General features: G+C 40.6%; 1 protein-coding gene across 1 annotated transcript in view; it reads right to left on the reverse strand.

Annotated features, from left to right (window-relative positions):
* Window positions 1-11,545: 11,545 nt before the first annotated feature.
* RRAS2 (RAS related 2) overlaps window positions 11,546-24,036 on the reverse strand; it is a 75,059-nt gene continuing 62,568 nt past the window's right edge. The window contains exons 2-6 of the mRNA XM_060261735.1: window positions 20,419-20,506; window positions 19,736-19,838; window positions 17,445-17,553; window positions 13,927-14,045; window positions 11,546-13,000 (exon numbers count right to left, since the gene is read on the reverse strand). Of these exons, the coding sequence (XP_060117718.1) occupies window positions 12,913-13,000; window positions 13,927-14,045; window positions 17,445-17,553; window positions 19,736-19,838; window positions 20,419-20,506 (507 nt within the window). The 3' untranslated portion in view covers window positions 11,546-12,912. The remainder of the gene's footprint in view (window positions 13,001-13,926; window positions 14,046-17,444; window positions 17,554-19,735; window positions 19,839-20,418; window positions 20,507-24,036) is intronic.

A 24,036-nucleotide genomic window follows, 5' to 3' on the forward strand; every position in this document is an offset into this window, starting at 1 on the left:
GTGTTGTATATGGGGGGAAATAAAAGGTTTATGTACCCATCATTTATGTTGGGAAGATGAGATCTTAAAAAAATGAATATCCTCCCTGTGCATAGTGTTTATATGTACAAAATGAGAGGAAAGACAGGCAGAAAAGGCATGGCAGCAGAAGTGAAACTTCAGGACTTTGGGCTTAGTAGCAGACAGGATGGAGACCAAAGGTTTCACAGAAGGGTTAAAGAGTAGTATATATGAAAGACACAAAGGAACATTGTAAAGGCATGCTGCTAAGAATCCCTCCCCCTTTCCAGAGTTTTGTGAATTTATACTGTAAAAAGCCTTCTTTGGAAAAGCTTGGTTGGAGAATAAAAAGATATCCAAGCCCAAGTTGTACTTCCAAGGTTCAATGGCCAGTGAATTCATTTTCATGAGCAAACAACACTCAGCTTATTTACCTGGTCCTATAGTACTACCCTTGTTTATACTACCCTTGTAAGTTGTACATATGTTCATTATGCGTGCCTGAAAGCCAAGAAGGCTGTGATATCTTCCATACTTTCTTGGTTCTCTCTATGGAAAGGCTCAAATGGCCACTGTCCCACTTCCAACCATCCTAAGAACAGCCATCCATGGATGGTGCTTGACTAGGCTAAGTATGAGATAGAAATCCTGGACTGGATTGGCACAGCTGGAAAACTTGTATGATTAAACAGACAAGCATGATTGAACAGATTAAACAGACAAGCATGCCACTTCTTGTGGGAAACTACATTTGGTTCAATTTATAAACTACAATTTGTGGTAGAGCAAACTACAGTTATTCTTTAGTGTAATTCGCATTTATTTTCCTGGAAGCATGTAATCATAAGCATTGCCCAAGCTCATTCCTGTAAAAGCAAATCATGCTTTGTGACTCTTGCCTGTGATTCAAAATGAGAAAGTTATCTAGTTCTGTGACCAGCAGAGAAGTATGAGGACTTGCACATGCATGCAATCCTAGTATTAACGAACTAGAACACAATGAAGAAAAATATTGTTTCATTAATTACATTCAAGTTTTGAGACTTGCCAATGCCTGCCAACTTCCCACTACAAATCCCCAAATGGTAACTTCTATCAAAGAGATCAAAACTCCTCCCTGCAGCAAATGATGTCTCCCACAACCTCCCCCCACAAGTGTTTTTCCATGAATACTCAAACAGGTACCATTATTTTGAAACTGTAATGTCTGTACAATTTTTAATCCTTTTGCACTTTGAAATACAGATAGTGTATAGTGTGCAGTCCAGTAGAAGCTGTTTCTGTAAAAAGTCAAGCCTGTAACATTTGAACTCAGAAACCCATTTGGCAGAAGTTCCACAGAAGCTTATGGTACCTCCCCCCTGTAAAACTAACTTGGCACTCCTCTCAGCATCTGAGTTGTTTTCTTGTATTGACAACTGTAGTTGAAAGAAAATCTGAGGGCTGCTGTTCTTGGCCTAGTATTTCAAACTATATACTATAATTGAGCAAACCATCACCTCAACCTTAGTTCCTACCTGTAGAATTGGAAATGGCTTAACCAGGTCTTTTTTTGGTAGAAGAAGCCCAGCATGAACTCATTTGCATATTAGGCCACACCTCCTGACATCACCATTGTTCCACACAGGCCTTTTTGTAGTAAATGCCCAGCAGGATTTCATTTGCATATTGGGCCACACCCCCTGACACCAAGGCAACTGGATTGCATTCCTGCTCAAAAAAAGACCTGGGCTTAACTATATTCTAACACACATGCCAGAATACTGTAAGAATTACATTTTCAGGTACTTTGTTGTGCTTGTTCTGCTATATGGGAGAAGCTTGAATGCAAGCCAATTCCACTGCAACCAGTGAAATAATTGAAGATATGGCATACACTGGCTAATAATAATAATTACCATATGGCCTTGTGTGCAGTATAGCCAGGAGATCCTATGATTGTTCAAGCTCTTTTAGTATTATACACCACTAGGTTAGGAACTAGACTTAATGTTTAAGGCAAGGGATGGTTCAGAGGTAGTTTGCCATTGCCTACTTTTGCATCACACCCCTGGTATTCCTTGGAGGTCACCTATCCAAATACTAGCCAGGGCTACACTGGTCTTCTGAGATCTAACAAGATCGGGCTAGCCTGGGCTATCCAGGTTCAGGGCTACACTGGTCTGATTTTAGTAGGATCTACTATTCCAGCAAGGAGAGATAAGGAGGCCTTCCTGAAGGAACAATGCAAAGCAATAGAGGAAAATAATAGAATGGGAAGGACAAGAGATTTCTTCAAGAAAATTGGAGAAATCAAGGGAACATTTTCTGCAAAGATGGCCATGATAAAGGACAAAAACGGTAGAGACCTAACAGAACCAGAAGAGCTCAGGAAGAGGTGGCAAGAATACACAGAAGAATTATACAAGAAGGATCTCAACGCCCTTGACAACCATGACAGTGAAATCACTGTCCTTGAGCCAGACATTCTGGACTGTGGAGTCAAATGAGCCTTAGAAAGCATTACTAACAACAAAGTGAGCAGAGATGACAGTATCCCAGTTGAGCTATTCAAAGTCCTAAAAGATGATGCTGTTAAAGTGATGCACACATTACGTAAACAAATTTCAAAAATGCAAAAGTGGCCACAGGATTGGAAAAGATCAGCTTATATTCCAATCCCAAAGAAGGGTAATGCCAAAGAATGTTGAAACTATCGCACCACTGCACTCATTTCACATGCCAGCAAGGACATGTTAAAAATCCTACAAGCTAGGCTTCAGCAGTATGTTGATTGGGAACTACCAGAAGTCCAAGCTGGGTTTCGGTGAGGTAGAGGAACTAGAGATCAAATTGCCAACATTCGCTGGATTATGGAGAAAGCACGGGAGTATCAGAAAAACGTCTATTTCTGTTTCATTGACTACGCTAAAGCCTTTGATTGTGTGGATCACAACAAACTGTGGCAAGTCCTTAAAGAAATGGGAGTACCAGACCACTTCATATGTCTCCTGAGAAACCTGTATAAGGGTCAAGAAGCAACTATTAGAACAGGATATGGAACAACTGATTGGTTTAGAAGAGGAAAAGGAGTTCGACAAGGATGTATATTGTCACCCTGCTTATTTAATTTATATGCAGAGTACATCATGCGGAATGCTGGCCTGGATGAAGCAGAAGCTGAAATTAAGATTGCTGGGAAAAACATCAACAACCTCAGATATGCAGATGACACCACTCTAATGGCAGAAAGTGAGGAGGACCTAAAGAACCTCTTGTTGAAGATGAAAGAGGAGAGCACAAAAGTAGGCTTGAAACTCAGCATCAAAAAAACTAAGATCATGGCATCCAGCCCCATTATACCTTGGCAAATAGAAGGGGAAGACATGGAAGTAGTGACAGATTTCACATTTCTGGGATCCAAGATCACTGCAGATGGTGACTGTAGCCATGAAATTAAAAGATGTTTGCTCCTTGGGAGGACAGCTATGGCAAACCTGGGCAGTATAATAAAAAGCAGAGACATCACCCTGCCCACAAAAGTCTGTATAGTCAAAGCTAAAGCTTTTTATGGTAGTAATGTATGGCTGTGAGAGCTGGACCATAAGGAAGGCTGAGTGCAGAAGAATAGAAGTTTTTGAGCTGTGGGGCTGGAGAAGAATCTTGAGAGTCTCTTGGACTGCAAGAAGATCAAATCGGTCAGTCCTAAGGGAAATCAACCCAAACTGGAAGGTCAGATACTGAAGCTGAAGCTCAAATACTTTGGCCACCAAATGAGAAGGGAGCACTCACTGGAGAAGACCCTGATGCTGGGAAAGACAGAAGGCAAAAGAAGAAGGGGACGGCAAAAGATGAGATGGCTGGACAGCGTTGCTGATGTAACAAACACAAATTTGAGCAGACTTCGGAGGATGGTGGAAGACAGGAGGGTCTGGCGTGACTTTGTCCATGGGGTCGCAAAGAGTCAGACTCGACTGAACAACAACAACCTCCAAGCTGCAGAATCTTGTGAGCATTAATTCTACTTTGTGAGCTACTGGTATTAAAGTTGTGAGCTACTGCATAAATTTGTGCTCTAGGGCCATTTTTCCTGAGCTAAGACAAAAATGTGTGAGCTGGAGGCTAAAAATCTCTGAGCTAGTTCAGGCTCTCAGCTTCGAGGGAACACTGATCTGGACCCAAGAAGCAGGCCCTCATCCTTCCAGAAAACTATTCCACTCTGAGTGCTCATAAAAATCCCACAATTGCATACCTCAGGCCAATTTTTTTTTTAAATAAGTATTTAAAATGCTGCTGCCTGGGTGAACAACGATTTGGTACGTTGCATACCAAAGCTTTTTAGCGAGTCTGCCCTAATAGTGGGCAGTGACAATTGAGTCAATGAGATGTAAAATCTGGCACACAGCCAAGACTGAAAATACAGACAGGTGGACAGGAAGGACTCATGTTCCTGCAGAATGCTTTCCCTCTTAATCTCCCCCCTGGGCACGAACACAAGTAGAACATCTACTCTTAACGTGATTTTTCAGAACTATTCTATCTGTGGTAGGGCTGGCAATTGACAGTCACAGGCTACATTCAACAGACAAGTCAACTTCCAGATTGCTTATACTGCTGCTGCAGTTGCCTGGCACTAACAGCTGGGATACTGGCTGCTCTCTTTCCCACCCTGTATGAAGCGACTGAGTGGAGCCAGAGCTGGTTCCTGCGGTTGCTGAGGAAGGATCACACCAGTTGTTCTTTCTGGCCAGCTGAAGCAGCACTAAAGACATCTGTCCCTCCCCCCTTACAGAGCAGTTTAACAGCAGCGGTGCCTGCCACAACCAGTGGGAAGTATTTTAAAAAACCCATCCTATACCAAGGGCAAAACAAAAGGAAAGGATTATACCCAAATTTCTGAATTGTTATTTTCTTTCAAAGCACCCATAGTTTCCTGTTTCAAGTATGTTATTCTATGCTCAAATTACAAGGTAACTCAAAAGATCAGATAGTCCTCAGAAACACCCCCCCCCTTTATTAAAATTAGACTATTCAGTTTTTAAAAGGGGGGCCTTTATGAAACAAATTGGCAGAAGACCATACATCAAAAACCAGGGATGTGGGAGTATTACAAGTTCTACTCATCTCACTGCAAAGGGTCATTATTAATGGGATAGTTCATCTATCCCTCTATATATTGACCTTGTTGGTGAGGAGAGGGGTTTCTGTTGGAAATGTTGAAATACTTTGCACTTGATATTGCTACTGTTGGTACTGAGAAGGCATAGCCTTTTCTAAACCAAGTACAGGAAAATGTTGGGCTTTTGTACCTGTCCAACACTCCACAGACCCTGGAGTTGCTGTTAGAGGCAAAAGGACAACTTCTTGTCCAGGAATGATTGATATGAATTCACTGCCTTCAATGAGGTAGGTGCAAACGTTTCCCTCTCTCCACACTAAAAACCAACACAGATTCTCACTCCCATAGCTACCTAGCAGTTCAGCAACTCCTCCAGCAACCATTTCACATCCAAGAGGTGCAACTAAGCTTCCAGACCAATAAAGAATTGTGAAGTGGGTGGTAAAACAATAGGGAGTGTCCAGTGAATTTAAATGTCCCTGTTTTGGGAAGTGGGGGCAAATTGAGCTACTATAGAGCATAAAGAAACAACAGCATCAAGGCTTAACTGCAAAACAAAGGAAAAAGTTGGAAGAGCAATAAATTAGGAAACCCAGTGCAAGTAATTCTCCCACCCAGCCCCACAAAGTTCTGGGAGGGAAGGTAGTCCAGAGATTTTGTCCAAGATTAACCAAGTTGCTCCTGAATTTAATGAATTTCGTGGTCAAAATGTTTTTGGTAGGAATCTGTTCACACAAAGCTTATTCTTTATAGTTTCCCTTATAATATGGATAGGTTTCCACTGTACAGCTAGAGGAGTTAGTGATTCCCTACTCAATTCCTCACAGATCACCCATTTATTTCCTGATAGCAATGAATGCCTCACTTGTTTATGGTTGCAAGACAATCATGAAGACAGCAAACAGGCCCACCTGCAGAAAAGGTAGGTAAGTCTGAATGCTACAGTATTCCTCTGGCATGCATAAAATTAAGAAAAATTCCTTAAAAGTATAATGGATAAAAATGACATGCTCATTACCTTCAAAATCTTATGAGTTAAGAAAGAAAGGAGGAGAAAAATGAGAGGACAGTGGCACAACTAGTTTGGCCAAGCTCCTAAAAGCAGGGCTCATTTTCAGTGGGAACGCACAAGAACCACATTCTGGGAGAGAAGAAACAAAGCATTTACTTATTTTTTACCTTATAAGGCAGCAGCACATGGTTAAGTTCTCTGTGCCTGTCTCTGCTCCAGCTCTGCTTCTTGCAGTCAGCTGGAGCTTCAAAGGCTACAGCAGGGGTGGCCAACAGTAGCTCTCCAGATGTTTTTGCCTACAACTCCCATCAGCTCCAGCCAGCATGGCCAATGGCTGGGGCTGATGGGAGTTGTAGGCAAAAAACATCTGGAGAGCTACCATTGGCCACCCCTGGGCTACAGTATTGGCTCTTTAAAGGTATAGGCTCTTTGGAAATCTGGCCCCACCCCCTCAGCCCTGCAGGGGGAAAGGTTGAGGCATTGCTTGAAGTTACTGCCTGTCTGGTGATCCTACTGGACTGGCTACTGCTCGGTAAATTGTGGGGAGGGGGGATGGACTTCTTTGGATGGGAGAGGGTGGTCTCCCAGCCCATGCTACAAGGCAAGCCTTGGCCTCGCTTGCCATGCTTGGCTGGGTGCACTTGACCTTGAGCAAAGGGTAGCTGTGGGGGGTAGTGATCTCTGGCCTCCATTGCAGGCCTGGCCCGGCTTGCCTTGTTCAGCTGGGTGCACTTGCCCTCGAGGGAATGCTGGTGGCGGGGGAGGTATGTGATCTCTGCCCTTCATTGCAGGCCCAGCCTGGCTTGTCTTGCTTGGCTGGGCGCACTTGCCATCAAGGGAAGGGCTGCGGCAGGGTGTGTGTGATCTGTGGCCTCCATTGCAGGCCTGGCCTGACTTGCCTGGCTTGGCTGGGTGCACTTGCCCTCTAGGAAAGGGCAGCGGTGGGCTGATCTCTGGCCTCTATTGAAGGCCCAGTCTGGTTTGCCTGGCTTGCCTTGCTCAGCTCAGCTGGGTGCACTTGCCCTCAAGAGAAGGGTGGCTGTAGGGGGTGGGGGGTGATCTCTGGTCTCCATTGCAGGCTTGGCCTGGCTTGCCTTGCTCGACTGGGTGCACTTGCCCTCGGGGGAGGGGGGGTGATCTCTGGTCTCCATTGCAGGCCTGACCTGGCTTGCTTTGCTCAGCTCAGCTGGGTGCACTTGCCCTCGAGGGAAGGGTGCTGGTGTGGTGATCTCTGGCCTTCATTGTAAGCCTAACCTGGCTTGCCTTGCTCGGCTGTGTGCACTTGCCCTCGGGGGAGGAGTGCTCCTCTTCCGAAGGCAAGTGCATTGGGTCACCACAGCAGTTTGAGGCTGGGGTCTGTCTTGACGAGCAAGCATTAGCGGAGGCAGCATTGGAGTGGGGTGCCTTTGGCCTACACCTTGACAAGCGAGCAGACATCTCGGTGGGGGGGAGGTCTTTCACCTTTCATGTGGGGGGCCCAGGAGAGTTCCCCGGCCATGCAAGGCCTGCCCGGCCATCCTGGGCTACTGGGTGAGTGGGAGTCTTCTGTTGGAGAGGGCGGGGGGATTCTATATCTTCTCCCCCCCCTCTCAGCAAAGGAGCCAGCCTCTGGGTCTTTCCTGGAGATTTCCCCACAAATCAGGTCAGTTCCCCAGGGGAGAGGACTGACGGCTTTCCCCCCATACACACTTTTTGGAGGAAGTGGGCTGCCCTTTCTCTCCAAGAGATAGGTCTCTTTCCCCCTCACACCAGGAGGCAGTCTCCAGGACTTTCCTGGAGATTTCCTCACAAATCAGGTTTAGTTCCCCAGGGGAGAGGATGGAGGGCTTTTTCCCCCTTTGTGGAGGAAGTGGGCTGCCCTATCTCTCCAAGAGATAGGATGGGAAGGGCATATATTGCCCGTCAGCATAGGATACCCAGAGCTTACAAGACAGCTGTTTAAGCAATGTGAAATAGTAAAACAAACAATAAAAGGAGCAGGAAAAAACACTGTGATGATCAGTATGAGAAAAAGGCAGACTAAAAAAGCCCAGTCTTGTTACTGGAAAAAAAATTACAGAAACAAAAATAAAATCAGTGTAAGGCCTTTTACTGGACCAATCAAATTAGTGCAAAATAAAATTAACCATGAAAGAAAAATGGTGTAAGCCAGAAAGACGTGGTAAGTCTCAGTCATTACTAAAAAGAACTATCCAGAAAAGGGTTGGTTTCAAGAGCTGTTGCAAACTTAGCAGCCAGATAATTTCCCTGTGTATGGAGTGCAGACTGAGAAACCTCTCCCCTCCTTTCTCTATCTCTCCCTGTCATCTGTCCCCATCTTTCTTTCCCCCAAAAGTAACTTGACAGGCCATGCATGCCCTCTGATAAATGTTTGTGATATTGAAATCATTTAACATCTTGACTGTTTCTTTATTCTTTTGAAGCAATTTTTCTCCAGATTGCCAGCTTTGAGTTGGGAAATACCTGGAGATTTTGGGGTGGAGCCATCTGACACACTTCCAATGATGTCAGGGTGTGTGGCATATGCAAATAACTTATGCAAATAAGTCATGCTAATGAGTTCCTGGAAAGCTTTTTCTACAAAATGACACCTGCTTAAAAGTACTGTGAATGGAGAGTTCTCCCTCAGAGGTTGTCAGATATCTCTGTGGGTTACTCCTACTGTTCCTTCAGGGAGGCAGGAAACACTTTTTTCACCTTCCTGTTGGCGCCTTCGGAATAACCCCACCCTCAGTTTTGCTCTGCCTCTACAGGGAACAGCAGCACAAGTCTAGGCTAAGCCTTTTTTCTTCTTTATTTTCCCTTCCATAGCTCCTCCTATTTCTCTTCCTCCTTTCCTTTCCCTCTCACTGGGCAAAAGCAGCAGGGAGAAACAATTCAGACCGTTTCCAAATGGCTTGCAACAGAGAGGGCTTTCTCTCTGACGAGGAGGGAGAGACACACATGCCACGGCCCTCGCAGAGGCAAACTTTGTCGAAGTTGCCGACTTGCCATTGCGGCTTATTCGCACCCTTCCCAACGTGGCCACAGACGAAACGACTGCCAGCACCAAGAAACGGCAGGTAATGGAAGCTATGTGCCTCGGGGTGGCAGAGAACAGTGGTGGCCATTTAGGAAGTGCAGGGCTCAGCTCTCAGACCTACCGACCCCTAAGGGCAGACACTCTGGAGGCTCAGACTAACCTGCAGCCACAATTGGAAGGCTTCCAAGACGGGGGTAACGCACCAACAAGCAACCCTCTGAATCCAGAGGCTATGCTCTTTATTAGGCAGGTGATGCAGGAGGAGATGGGATCCTTTTGTGCCCGAATGGGGCTTTTCCCACAGGGACTGTCCTTAGATCCTCCCCGCTGTTTCCCCACTTTCACCTGGCCTACCAAGGCAGCACGAAAGGCCCCCTTACAGCCTTCTCAGCCTCTACCTGCTGAGCCTGAATCTATAGCGTCTGGCTCTGATCAGAGCAATAAGGAAGAGGGGGAATGTTTCTCAGAGGAGGAACAGGAAGAAGTTAAAATACCTGAGCAGGCTAGTCATTTCTTCCACCAGGAAGATTACCAGTTTTTGCTAGCCAAAACTCTTTCAGCATTAGAAATTGATGAGGAAGCCAAGGTAGCTAACTCAAGGAAGATTCAGTCCAGAACCAGTGGAAATACTGAGTTCTTGCCCCAGGGGAAAACTTCTGAGCAAGTATTCCCATTCCCAGAATATTTTGAAAAACAGGTTGGAGTTGAATGGGAAAAGCCAGCTTCTCTTAAGCAGTTCCCTCAGTTAAAAAGTTGTATGCACTTCCAGCTTACACTAATGAGTTATTACAGGCCCCAACAGTGGATGGTCCAGTAGCAGCTCTACAATCCTTGGGCCTGGTATCTGAGGATGGCCAGGATTCTCTTAGAGATCCCCTGGACAAAAAAGCTGAGGCAACCTTGAAAAGACTATATGAATCTGTTGCCATGATGGTGAAGGCATCCTCTACGGCCTCCCTGGTTTCCAGGGCGTCCATTGTTTGGGTACATAAGTTAATTCAGATGTTACCAGAGGACAAAAGCCGTCTGTTAGAGGGCACCTCACGCATCCTAAAGGCGGCATCATTTACTGCCGACGCGTCCTTAGACATTTTGACATTTGCTTCTAAGGCTATGGCATCCACTACAGTGGCTAGATGCCTTTTATGGCTTTGGACTTGGCAAGCTGCTTTTCTCTCTAAGTCTACAGTGGCAGCATATCCTTTCCAAGGGGATTGTCTTTTCGGGAATGCTTTGGATAAGATCCTCATAGAGACTCGTGACAAAAAGAAGGCCATGCCCAAATCCATTCAGAGAAATGACAGAAGAGGTCCTCAGTCCTTTTGGACTCAGCATTCCCTGGCCAGATATCACACCGATTCAAAAAAGTTCAATTGGGAGACATCAAAGAACTCCTTCAAGAGAAGTTCATTTGGCTCCAAATTCAATCGAAACAACTTCTCCAAAATGGACAAGTCCGACCGAAAGTCCAAGTCCAAGCAGGCATGACTACGATCAGATACCGGTGGGAGCTCAACTATTCCATTTTGCAGCAACCTGGGATGCCTCTCAGGCAGATCAATGGTCTTTAGAAATTGTATAAGAGGGATATTCAATAGAGTTCCACCGCATTCCACCAGACAGATTTGTCAGATCACCTACCCCCAAGCAAGGCCACAAACGTCTAATTACCACAAGAGCAATTCAGCATCTCCTCGACATTCGAGCAGTCGAACCGGTCCTGGGGTTGAAGAGGGGGAAAGGGGTGTACTCCATCCTCTTCACCGCCCCCCAAAAGAATGGCGACTGGAGGGCCATCTTGGACTCAAGTTTCTGAACCACTACATCAAATTACGTCATTTCAGAATGGAAACCCTGAGATTCATTATGGACTTGCTTTTGACAGGGGAGTATCTCACCTCCACAGACTTGACCAAAGCTTATCTTCACATACATACCTCTCAGTCCCACCTACCTCACAGGGTGTCTGTTGTCAGCGGGGGGAGGTAAAGGAGATTCAGGGTATAGGGCGGGCTATAAATCCAATATCCAATATCTAGATTTCCCATATTTCTATGCTTCCACTGGATTCTTCTGCATTTGCAGACCAGGCCCAATTTTCTTACCCAGCTAAGAATTTGTATGCAGAAGCCTGCTTCAGCATGAGATGTCTCTTAAGTCAAGGCTAGTAGTATTATGAGCCATTTAAATGTTATCTGTGTTTAAATTAGCAGGACAATTTATTTTATATCAGGTATATTCATTATGGTTTGATCCTCCAACTTTCAAGACAGCATGAAAATATAAGTACTAGTGCTGCTTCTTTGCAGTTTCAGATATGGATTTGTCCTTATCCACAAACCCTGCAGATTGAGTGCCAAAGGGGAAAAAGACATGTGATTTTTTTTAAAAAAGAAAGAAAACACAAAGGCAATTTTTACCCTTTCCATAATAATCATATCACTTTTAATTCTAGCACCTGAAGTTATACAAGGGCATGTTTTGAAAGTGAATCATATAGAACTCTTGTTCACTTTCAGTAGAGGTGACAGCGAAAATACCACTTAGTATTCAGTTTCACAGAATAATCCTAAATAATCATTTAGCCACAGTCTGCATAATTCAGAGTCAAACATCCATCCACAATTGAACCAAATAGATAAAAGTTTGTACAGTTTAACAGTCACATAATGGTCAGTCTTTTATAAAGGATACGGAAGGCAATTTCAAAAACATGATAGTTTAAACATATACTGGGCAGCCAGAAGATTGGCCATTGCTGGATTCAACCAGAACAGAAGAGAGATTCTACCCACAGTTCTGCAAATCCTGAATTAATTTTTGTCAGTTAAATGTGAACTGTGAGAATTAAATACTCATCTTTACATATACACAAGTTATGCTATGAAAGCATATTTGCTTACAAACATATAAAAATACTTGTTAACTAGTTTGATAAGAAAATAATGTATAAAAGTATATAGCAAAAACATTTAATCATCTGACAATGAAAAGAGCAAATTCATCTTTTTACATTATATGAAAACAAAAACAGCTACAGGTTCAATTTTCTCAAATCACTTACCTGGGAATTCAAAAGGAAGACAAATAATTTTTATTCCAAACCCAAGATGTAAAAATCTTCTAACTGAAATGCCCAAATCCAGAATTATTCCAGGTTATTTGGCCATATAGTTGCAGTAATAATCCTGTAGCTGTTACTGGAACCATAAAATAAATACAGTAGATTGCTGACCACTAAAAAAAGCTGCAGCATAAACAAGAGCTGAAACATAAAACTTTACTGACAATGGAATTCAGTGTATTGGCTTCCTGTAAGGCAAGCTGAAATTTGAAGTTTAATCTAATCAATATGTAAACCTACAAATTTACCATTTTAAAAAAATACTCTATATTTTGATTAGAGGACTCCCTCGAGTGTGATTAACAAAAGGCATCACAAGTGGGGGGAAATACTCATATATCAACTTTTAAGCTTGACTTCAATACCTTGTTCTAAGACTGTTTTGATTCCATTGTGAATAAAACTCCACAAGGTGCAAGCTTCTTCAAGGGAAAAAGTAGGATATTAAAAGAAGCCTTAGTGCTTGACATCTGACCTGAGATGACCAAATTGTCTTCTAGGACTGGGTCAGCTGGTTTCATTCAGACTAAGGCTATTTTGGTGACCATTTATACAACATGCACGTATAAGACTAGACAAGACACCAAGGGAGACACAGAAACACAGGTGAAAGAATTCATTGATCTGGCAGTTGATAGCTTGGCTTAAGAGGATTCTTAGAAGATGACACAATGGCATCCTTTCTTGTCCTTTTCCTTCCTTGTCGGCTCTGGGGAAGGAGGGCATTCTTGTTCTTGAAATTTCCTATGAAAAACAAAACACTGCACATTAAATTTAGGCTCTAGTCCAGCATATATCCAGATATAAGACACTCAGTTTAGTGCTCCATTGGCTACATTTCTTTTATTAAAAAAGCCTTCTAGACTAGGGACAAATTTTAGGTAACTGCAGGATTTAGTCACAGGCAATTTCAATAGTCTATGGAGCTGCAGGACTAATCTGTAAAATATTATTGCTTTGTGCACAGCTGGGTAAAAGAATCCAAATGGAGAGAAGTGAACATTTTAACTTCTATGGGTTAAGCCAAATTGATGCTTTCAGAGGTGCAATTCATGCATTTGGGAAAATTTGTTGGTAATACAATTCTAACTTTAAGCACAGCAAGCTACTTGCTCATGCTTACATGGCAGTGAATCCTTGCCTGTGAAAAGAAGTAGAGTTCCCTTTGGAACAGCACAGTAAGTCAAGTAAGTATTTTTGGAATATATGTATTAAAAACATCAAAATGGAATATTCTGAATAAAATAAAGGTACCATTAAGTGGAACAAAGTCCAATTTAGGAACAGTACTACAGCTATACTATAATTCATTATTATCTATACTGACTCTATATAGGGCAGTTCATGCTAAGACTCTCGGCAAGAATAACTAGGAAGACTATAATATAATTTTGATAAAATGTGAAGATGGTGCATGAACTTTTTTCTTTAAAAAATAGCATGGCTATTGATTTCAGATCTTGTTACAACATATTAAAAAAATGAAAATAAAAACTCCATAATAGTATTCAGCTATAACATATACAAAATCAATAAGAATGAGTTGCCCAAACCAAGTTGTTTTAAAGTATCTACTAAATCCAAAGCAAAATTGGCACCAATTTTTAAGAGAAGCTTCAGGAATTTTTGGTTAAATATGCATTTTCATCTATTCACAATACAAGTCTTACCTTATAACTCTGACAAGTTCATGAAATGCTTGATCTACATTTAGTCGTATTTTGGCTGATGCTTCCATATATGTTACTTTAAGCTGTCTTGCTAGCTGCTGCCCTTCCTCTTGTGTTACCTAAAATAAGAAGAGATGAGATAATTAATCAGTGGTGAGTAACATTCTTTGTACACTGCAATTCTGCACATTGATTTCCACTGCATTTCTATTCCATCTGAGCCCAAAGATCTCAATGCTTTACAAAGCAAAATAATAAAAACATAGATTGATGAGATTTATTTATCTTCAGGTCAATTCAATTTTTTAAAAATTCATTTTTAAAAAAATGATACAAAGAAATGCTATGAGCACCTGTTGGTTCTCAGGCAAACAATCATAATGCCTCAGTGATAAAGAATAATATAATCTCTAGTATTAAAATGTAAACATCAAACAACTGAGAAATGATGAATTACTGAAATATGCAAGACACTTTCCATTCCAAAGTCATTAAAGCTTCAAATTAGCACCATAATTCCATTTTGCTCGTGATTCTGTTTTCTGCACTGTTCATGTTATGCCATGCTTTTCTGCATTGTTTTCTAATTTTTGTAATCCTAATCCTTTTGCATAGTTCATTTTATGGTCTCTGACCACATTTTTTAATATAGTGTAATCCTCCTTGAGTCTCAGTGAGAAAGTAGGATATAAATAAAGTTAATAAATAAAATGGTTTTAACTTTAGCACTTAACCATTATCAGCAGGCAGAAATAACCATAACAGAGTACATCCTTCATTGTTATAAAACTGATTTTTTTTCAAACCTTGTAGAAGAAAGAAAGGGGATACTGGTATGGGAAGCAATTCAACATCTCCCATGATTTCTAGTATTGTAGAATATATTGTGGGTTATAAACAATTTTATTAGTAACATATGGTAGCAAAGTTATATCAATATCTTACAACTTAAAAAAGGAAAAAAATTATCTACCCCATATCTTACTTTTCCCCCGCCCCTACCCCCATTACTTGACTCCCGCCAGTGTTATTTACTTAAAAAAAAATATTAAAGGTACCCTTAACTATTAAAAAACCAAAAGTTATACTCTTGTTTTAAAAACTTAATCATTATCAAAGATTGTGCAATGTCCCTTTATTTTCCACTCTTTTTCTACGTATCTTCTGAACTTCTTCCACTCCAACTTAAAAAGTCTCTTAATATTCTTGTTAATTTGTCCATTTCACTCCATGACATAACTTTTATAATCCAGTCCCATTTCTCTGGTATTTTTTCTTGCTTCCACAACTGCGCATACAATGTCCTAGCAGCTGAGAGCAAGTACCATATTAAAGTTCTGTCTTCTTTTGGAAATTTTTCCATATGTAGTCCCAACAGAAAAGTCTCTGCAACTTTATTAAACTCATATCCCAAGATATTAGAAATCTCTTGCTGAATCATCTGCCAAAACATTTTAGCTCTTTCACAAGTCCACCACATATGGTAGAAAGAACCTTCATGCTTTTTACATTTCCAACACCTGTCTGGCATCTTTTTATTCATCTTTGCTAATTTCTTAGGAGTCATATACCATCTATACATCATCTTATAACAGTTTTCTTTAATACTTTGACATGTTGTCAGTTTCATAGAGTTCTTCCACAAATATTCCCAAGATTCCATCTTTATTTCTTTATTTACATTAATTGCCCATTTTATCATTTGAGATTTCACTACTTCATCCTCTGTAGACCATTGCAAGAATAATTTGTATACTTTTGAAATTAATTTCTCATTATCTCCAAGCAGAACTTTTTCCATTTCTGTTTGTTCTTTCCTTATTCCTTCAGTTTTGATGTCATTCTCCACCAAACTTTTTATTTGTTGCATTTGAAACCAATCATATTTATGATTCAGTTCTTCAGCAGTTTTCAGTTCTATTTTCCCACTTTGTATTTTTAATAATTGATTATATGACATCCACTTTTCTTCGCCTATCTTATCCGTTATCTTTATCACTTCAGCTGGCACAATCCATAAAGGTTTTCTCTCATCTCCATATTTCTTATATTTTATCCATGTGTTTAATAAATTGCTCCTTATATAATGGTGAGAGAAAAGACCATCCATCTTCTTTTTTCCATAATACAAATATGCGTGCCAGCCAAATTTATTTCCGTGGCCTTCCAACACTAAAAGTTTTTTGTTTAACAGCGTTATCCATTCTTTCATCCATACTAAACAAACTGCTTCATGATATAATTTTATATCTGGTAGCTGAAATCCACCTCTCTCTTTTGCATCTGAAAGGATTTTCATTTTAATCCTTGGCTTCTTCCCAGCCCACACAAACTCTGAAATTTTCCTACGCCATTTATCAAATTGTTTGGCATAGTATTGTAGAATATATTGAAAGAATATCCACAAAAATGGCAGCCATGATGATTTCAGATAAATGCATCCAATGGAGCATTTCTCTCAACAGCCGTTTTACTGGTTCTTTACTTGTCCAAAGACAAAAACAGGAAGAGCCCTGTGCTTAGGACTGTTTGGCCTTTGACTATTTCTAGTTGTAGTTCATACTATAGCTGTAAGTATATGTCAAAAAGAATTCAAATCACCCTAAAATTATATAACTTTGTCCTCTGTGCTATTTGTTCTTGGTGACAGCTGGATGTGTACCATAAAGAACTCAGCTACTTTTACAAAGTGAAGCATGGTACAAAGATATTGTTCAGCACTGCCATAAAATGGATTGTGAAAGAGCCTTGATACCTTCCCAACTCTTAAAGTACTTTAAAGTGATAAGTGAGTCAATTGTTTGTTTGGGTATTGCAATCTATTCCAATTGAAAATCCAATAGTGCATATTTGCTCATAAAATCAGCAGTTTCTTGCACTTAAAACAGAAAATGCCACTCTGCTGAAATACAGTGCTACATCTATTAACAGTACAGTGTCCTCTGAGCACTCTCTAAACTAACATGCAATTGTTGGTATAGCTACTGTTGGAAGTATAATTGATGAGGTGGAATGCTCATGCTTTGATAATGATGTAATGGACCTCTATTCCAGGCTTACAAGAGATTAGATTTTGACCTGGGACACATTCTTATGGCATTTACTCACAAGTTGATTAATCATATAAAAATGCTTCAACAATTTAGGAAGGTTCATTTCCTGTACCACAAACAATCTGCATCTGTTACTTTATTTCAGTTAAAGACACCTTCATTTTGGAAACCATCCATTGAAAACAAGGCACTTCGATAGCCAAAACACCGTTACCAAAGGGTTCATTACCAGAGAGCATCATACACATTATGGCATCCAGGCACTAGACAATGGAAATAGTCCACTGCAACATGGAAAATATGTATCAATGTGGAAAGCACAACTTTCTGCCAAATCCAGATGATTATGGAAAGATCTTCAACAGGCTAAGCCCAATTAAAGAAATCAGAATATAAAAAACCCCACATACAAAACCCCCACGAAACTTCTACCCACATACAATCAAATAATTGCCAAAGTCTTACCTGTCTTTGATGGTCCAAATCTGCTTTGTTACCAACAAGAACCATAGGGAATTCATCACGATCTTTCACTCTAAGAATCTGCCTTTGAAACTTATAAATTTCTTCAAAACTGTAGAACAACAAAAATTCAATCCATAAACCAACATCTTCAGAACAACATAACTGTATTCAAGATAGAAGAAAACAACTTCAAAATAATTACTCCTGCACGCTCATAACATGCACAAGACTTTAAAAATATTTAAAAAAAATGCAGTTACATATACTGAAATTTGAACAGCTATAATTGGTCAGGCAGCACTTTAATGCTGCAGGGTTGTAGGTACCAACCAGATGAACATCTAGTAACACCTATAAGAACAGGGTGTGTTTCCAGGCCCACAAACATCCAGTTTTCATCCTTTTTGCCAGAGACTTGCCAGGAGTGTAGTTTGCTTCAAATGATTTTTAATATTTTAATATTTAATATTTTAATATTTTAACCACCTATAATACCTATATTTATAATATAAATATATTTATAATACCTGCTGAATAATACTATACTTTTATGTTAGTTTTATATATGTTGTAAGCCGCCCTGAGCCACTCGATGGGAAGGGCGGGATATAAATCCCAGATAAATAAAAATATTACAAAATCTTGGTATTTCGTTTAAATTCACAGCAGCACACCTTTCCTTGTGTAGTACAGTGGGGGGGGGGGGTTATTACTGACTGAGTGCCTGTCACCAAATAGGATAAGAAAGACTCCATGCACCACAGTGTATGTATTTACCTCAAAAAGCATCAGAAATAATTATGTTCTTAATGTGCATGTCATAGAATCATAGGATATGATACTATGACATGCACATTAAGAACATAATTATTTCTGAGTTGGAAGGGACCTCCAGGGTCGGACTTGACTGTGCGACTGAACAACAACAAATTCACAGAAACTTCATTGCTGTCAGATGGCCATCTAGCCTCTGTTAAAAACCTCCAAGGAAGGAGAGCCCACCACCTCCCGAGGAAGCCTGTTCCACTGAGGAATTGCTCTAACTGTCAGGAAGTTCTTCCTAATGTTGAGCCAGAAACTCTTTTGATTAATTTCAACCCATTGGTTCTGGTCCTAACTTCTGGAGTCACAGAAAACAATTCCACACCATCCTCTATATGACAGCCCTTCAAGTACTTGAAGATGGTGAGCATATCGCCTCACAGCTGCCTCCTCTCCAGGCTAAACATCCCCAGCTCCTTCAACCTTTCTTCATAGGACTCCAGACCCCCCCCCCATCTTCACTGCCCTCCTCTGGACCCGTTCCAGCTTACCTATATCCTTCTTAAAATATGGTGCCCAAAACTGAACACAATACTCCAGGTGAGGTCTTACCAGAGCAGAGTAAAGCGATACCATCACATCACGTGATCTGGACACTATTCTTCTGTTGATACAGCCCAAAATTGCATTTGCCTTTTTAGCCACCGCATCACACTGTTGACTCATGTTCAGCGTATGATCCCCTAGGACCCCTAGATCCTTTTCGCACATACTACTGCTAAGACAAGTCTCCCCCATCCTATAACAATGCATTGGATTTTTCCTACCTAAATGCAGAACTTTATTTACCCCTGTTAAAATTCATTTTATTGGTTTTAGCCCAGTTTTCCTGCCTGTCAAGGTCATCCTGTTTCTGTCTTCTACTGTATTTGCAACCCCTCCCAATTTAGTATCATCAACAAATTTAATAAGCCTTCCCTCTATTCCTTCATCCAAATCATTAATAAAGTTGTTGAACAAAACAGGTTCCAGGGTAGATCCTTGAGGCACTCCACTTGTCACTCCTCTCCAAAAGGATGAGGAAGCATTCACAAGCACTCTTGTGACAATTTAACAGTTCAGCTTCAGCCCTAGACTGGCTTCCCAGCCCACACTTTATCAGCTTAACAACTGTTCTTCATAATTTATGACCAGATACAGAGCCTTAAACTCATTTATTTAATTAATTTTATAATAAACATAGAACAGGATCGAAAGAGTTACTTTTAGATATGCCGAATAGCTTGTTTGGCTTTCTTCTGACCATGCAATGCTTTCTTCTTACCATGCAATAATAGTTTGCATTCTCTAAACAGCGTGTGAAGGCAGAACTAGACAATATCCAAAACCCTCATGCAATCATATTATTTTATGGTTCTGAAAGATATTATCAAATACATTTCAAATGACAATTCCTAGCATACTAGCTATTGTTTCTGCACAAAAATATGGTAAGATATTGGCACATATTTCACTTATTCTTAGCCTACCTTCCTCTATCAGTGACTGAAAACACGAGCAGAAAGCCTTCTCCTGTCCTCATGTATTGTTCCCTCATGGCTCCAAATTCTTCTTGGCCTGCTGTATCTAGGACTAAGACATTGAAAAATTAACTTGCCTTTCTGCAATGAAGTATGATGAAATGGATAGCTACATATTTACTGAAACATTTTCCCCTGCCATCCTCCACAATATATTTTGGAAGCAAGCTTACAGGGCAGATTGATACACAAGCACGAAGAACTACAGTCCAAGATTCCTCACATAAAGCTATCAATATAAAAATAATTCCCATGTAAAAATATTTGGGGGGGAGGGCTGAGAAATATGGCACAGATCAGCTTTCAAGAAGCACAGCAAATTACTTTAAATAGTTCAAGAAATCAAAGGATGTTAAAAATGCAAAATAAAGTGTCACCAATGGAAATTTTATAATGAGCCAGCATGAAAGCCAGTCTTAAATATCTATTAGACTTGAACTGGGGAGTATCAATACTGCACCTTGGGTACTGAGTGACCTTGAGACAGTAAGTCTCTTCTAGTCTTAACTACCTTACACTTCATGATAGAAAAATAGGATTGCTCCACTAATATGCAAATCACTTTGAGGTTCTGGAAAAAAAAGATAGGTTACACATGTGAAGGAGGTAGCATGTTTCAAAAACAGACTTACTGTCCAGCCTTGCTGCTCTCTCATCTATTACACATTGTTTTGTGTAGGAATCTTCAATTGTAGGGTCATAGTCAGTTACAAAGTAGGACTGTAGAGAGAAAGAGGTTTTCAAAACCATTTCACATGAACAACTCTCACAGACATTATTTATTTGTCTACAAACTAAGAGTTCCCTGAAGCCACATAAGAACACTTAACATGATGCATACGCAAAACAAAGACACATCCAAGCCCTTTTCAGGTTCTGGTACATACGTACTGAGGCAATAAATACATACATTGTCCCTTTCAGGAATAAAGGCCACTGTATGCATTAGGAGGATTGTATGTAGCATGTTCTCCCCATGTGTGGTCAAACGTAATGCCTGGAAAGGCCTGTATGCATTGTTTCAGACTGCAGCCCTTTATTTCATTTGAACCCATTTATGCTTATTCATGCCTTCCTGCCATGCTTGTGGACAGTACAAAAGCTTTAGCAAGTTCAGAATGCAGTAGTATGAGGGCAAGATTCCCCATGGCTTTTTCAGGGATTTTTGCCTTCTAATGCTTGTAGCTTCCACCAAGCATACTCTCATACACTGCACCACTCAGTTTCATATCAATCAACAGTGCCCTGGCATCACACCCCTGGTATATGAGCTAAACCACAAAAGAACAGATTGAGCAGAGAGGTTTAGCAGTTATTGAGTAAGGAAAAATTGCAAAAATTTTGAATTTATTTTGTGCCTACTAATTGGGTTTGGCTTAAACAACGGATGCTAAGTTTTAGCAAATTTAATACTTTATATGACTTTAATCGTTAAATAGGAAGATTTTCATAGAGTTACTGTAAATTTAAATATTGTAATAAAAATGGATCACAAGGTCTTAAATCTACTGAAATTATTTCTTGGATGTAGCTAAACAAACAACTAGAATGCTTCCTTCATTCTTCTAACAGCTGGTGTGGCAGACAGTCTTGGATTAAGAGGATAGCAATACAAATAAAGATGCCATTCTGGCCAGATGTTAACTATTGGACAAGATTCTTAACTGGCTGTCCATGTTATTTTAGATCTACTTATATCTCATCTTTTAACAACAATCAACAAGACGATGTTTTTATCCATCTTTCAAACTTTACAGGTTCTCTATTGTTTTATTATTAGAACATTAGTCTGAAGCCTCTCATTTTGCCAGATATGAAGAAGCTGCAGTCATTTTAGATTTTTGGATAAGGGAAGCACATATAGCACAAGACACTTCTCAGTAATATGTTCAACATTAAACCTGTAGGGAGACAGCATTTCTATCAATTATGTCTTTTTCTGTTTTTAATATGTTGTTACATGTTCTATAAGGTGGATAAGAATTAAATTTATACCAGGCTAGTTTTCTACTTGAACACAGAGTGCCACAGAAATTAATGAATTACCACTACAGAATATGAACTAATAAAACTACAACTTTGAGTATGAACAGGGATAAATATAAAGTTATACATTTAGGTAGGAAAAATCCAGTGCATGGCCTTAGGATGGGGAAGACTTGTCTTAGCAGTAGTATGTGCGAAAAGGATCTAGGGGTCTTAGTGGATCATACGCTGAACATGAGTTAACAGTGTGATGTGGTGGCTATAAAGGCAAATGCAATTCTGGGTTGTATCAACAGAAGTATAGTGTCCAGATCACATGAAGTGATGGTATCGCTTTACTCTGCTCTGGTAAGATCTCACCTGGAGTATTGTGTTCAGTTTGGGGCACATTTTAAGAAGGATATAGACAAGCTTGAACAGATCTAGAGAAGGGCAATGAAGATGGTGAGGGGTCTGCAGACCAAGTTCTATGAAGACAGGTTGAAGGAACTGGGCATGTTTAGCCCGCAGAGGAGGCGGCTGAGAGGTCAAGTACTTCTTCAAGTACTTGAACGGCTGTCATATAGAGGATGGTGTGGAATTGTTTTCCTTGGTCCCAGAAGGTGAGACCTAAACCAATGGGTTGAAATTAAATCAAAAGAGTTTCCAGCTCAACATTAGGAAGAACTTCCTGACCGTTAGACGGGTTCCTCAGTGGAACAGGAGGTGGTGGGCTCTCCTTCCTTGGAGGTTTTTAAACAGAGGCTAGAAGGCCATCCGACAGCAATGAAGATTCTGTGAATTTAGGGGGAGGTATTTGTGAGTTTCCTGCATTGTGCAAGGGGATGAAATAGATGACCCTGGAGGTCCCTTCCAATTCTATTATTCTAACTGCTAAATCCTACTCATACTTTTCAAGTTCTTTTCCAAAAACTTGCCATGAAGTGGGGTAAACCATCTACTTTCAAGAGGTGTTCTTCTCCCTCTGTCTCTCATCCAGTGTGTAAACTGAATTCCAGTTCAGAGAACTGCACTTTGCTCCTTTGCTATCTCTGACAACTTCTTTTCTTGCAATAAAGACTCTCAAGAGAAAGGCAGGAAACAATTTTCTAACTGTATTCAGAGAAGTGTTTCACAAAAATTAACTTCCTTACAGAACATGGGACCAATTTATGTTCTGTGTCAGATCTGAGGATGCCCAAGACCACCAATTCCTCTAAATGCAAGCAGTAGGTTTTATCCCTCTAAAATAAGCCTACAGAGTTCTACATCAAAACCAGGTTTGAATACAAGGAATTGTCTCATGATCTTCAAACTGACTATGTATAACAGGAAACACTAGTTATTCAACAGCTACCTAGCACTGAGGAAGATAATCATAAAGGACAGTCCTATGTATGGCATAAAACTTTGGGAAAACAATACCCTCTCCCTCTGGCAAGACTATCAATCACATAAAAGGGTAAAAATCATGGAAGCAAAAATTGGCAACAGGTTGCATTTGGAGAGGAGAGGAGAGGAGAGGAGAGGAGAGGAGAGGAGAGGAGAGGAGAGGAGAGGGTCATAATAATCTCAGTGTTGTTTGCCTGGAGAGAAAAACTATCCAGCAGTAACAGTTATAGTTCATGATCAGGAAAGGACTATGAAGCTTGTGCAGTTTTATTTGTGTGATTCTGGATTAGCAAAGGACTGATGAGTCATTTAAAACAAAGCTGTTGGACCTAAACCTGTCAGAACAAATGCTGTATTATTCACAACATTAAAAATTGTTAATAGGGACTTTTCTGAAATGGCTTACTGTCACCACCTGCCCTCTACTGTTCATGTTATAAACTTTCAGATTTAGATCACAATAATGTGCCATTTGACAACACAATAAATACATTAGTAAACAGTTAAAAACATAATTAAAGCAATCATACCAATGTAAAGCTGGTGGCATTGAACTCCAAAATTTGTTCAATTTGGGATGTGCAAGTAATAATTACAGATGGTGGATTCAACACGGGAGGCTGTCTTTTTCATTGGCCATCTGCCACCTCAACCAAAGGCCTGGTAGAATAGCTTCATTTTACAGGCCCTGTGAAATGGAAAAAGGTCCCACAGGGCTCTGATCTCACATGGGAGCATATTCCACCAGGCTAGGGCCAGGACAGAAAAAGCCCTGGTCTTGGTTGAAGCTTAATGGATGTCCCTGGGGCCAGAAATATCCAGCAGACCTTGCTTAGCAGAATGCAGAGCTCTCTGGGGCACATATGGGGAGAGGCGGTCCCTTAGGTATGTCA

This window comes from Heteronotia binoei, chromosome 21 (assembly GCF_032191835.1).
Source record: "Heteronotia binoei isolate CCM8104 ecotype False Entrance Well chromosome 21, APGP_CSIRO_Hbin_v1, whole genome shotgun sequence".
Taxonomy (NCBI): domain Eukaryota; kingdom Metazoa; phylum Chordata; class Lepidosauria; order Squamata; family Gekkonidae; genus Heteronotia; species Heteronotia binoei.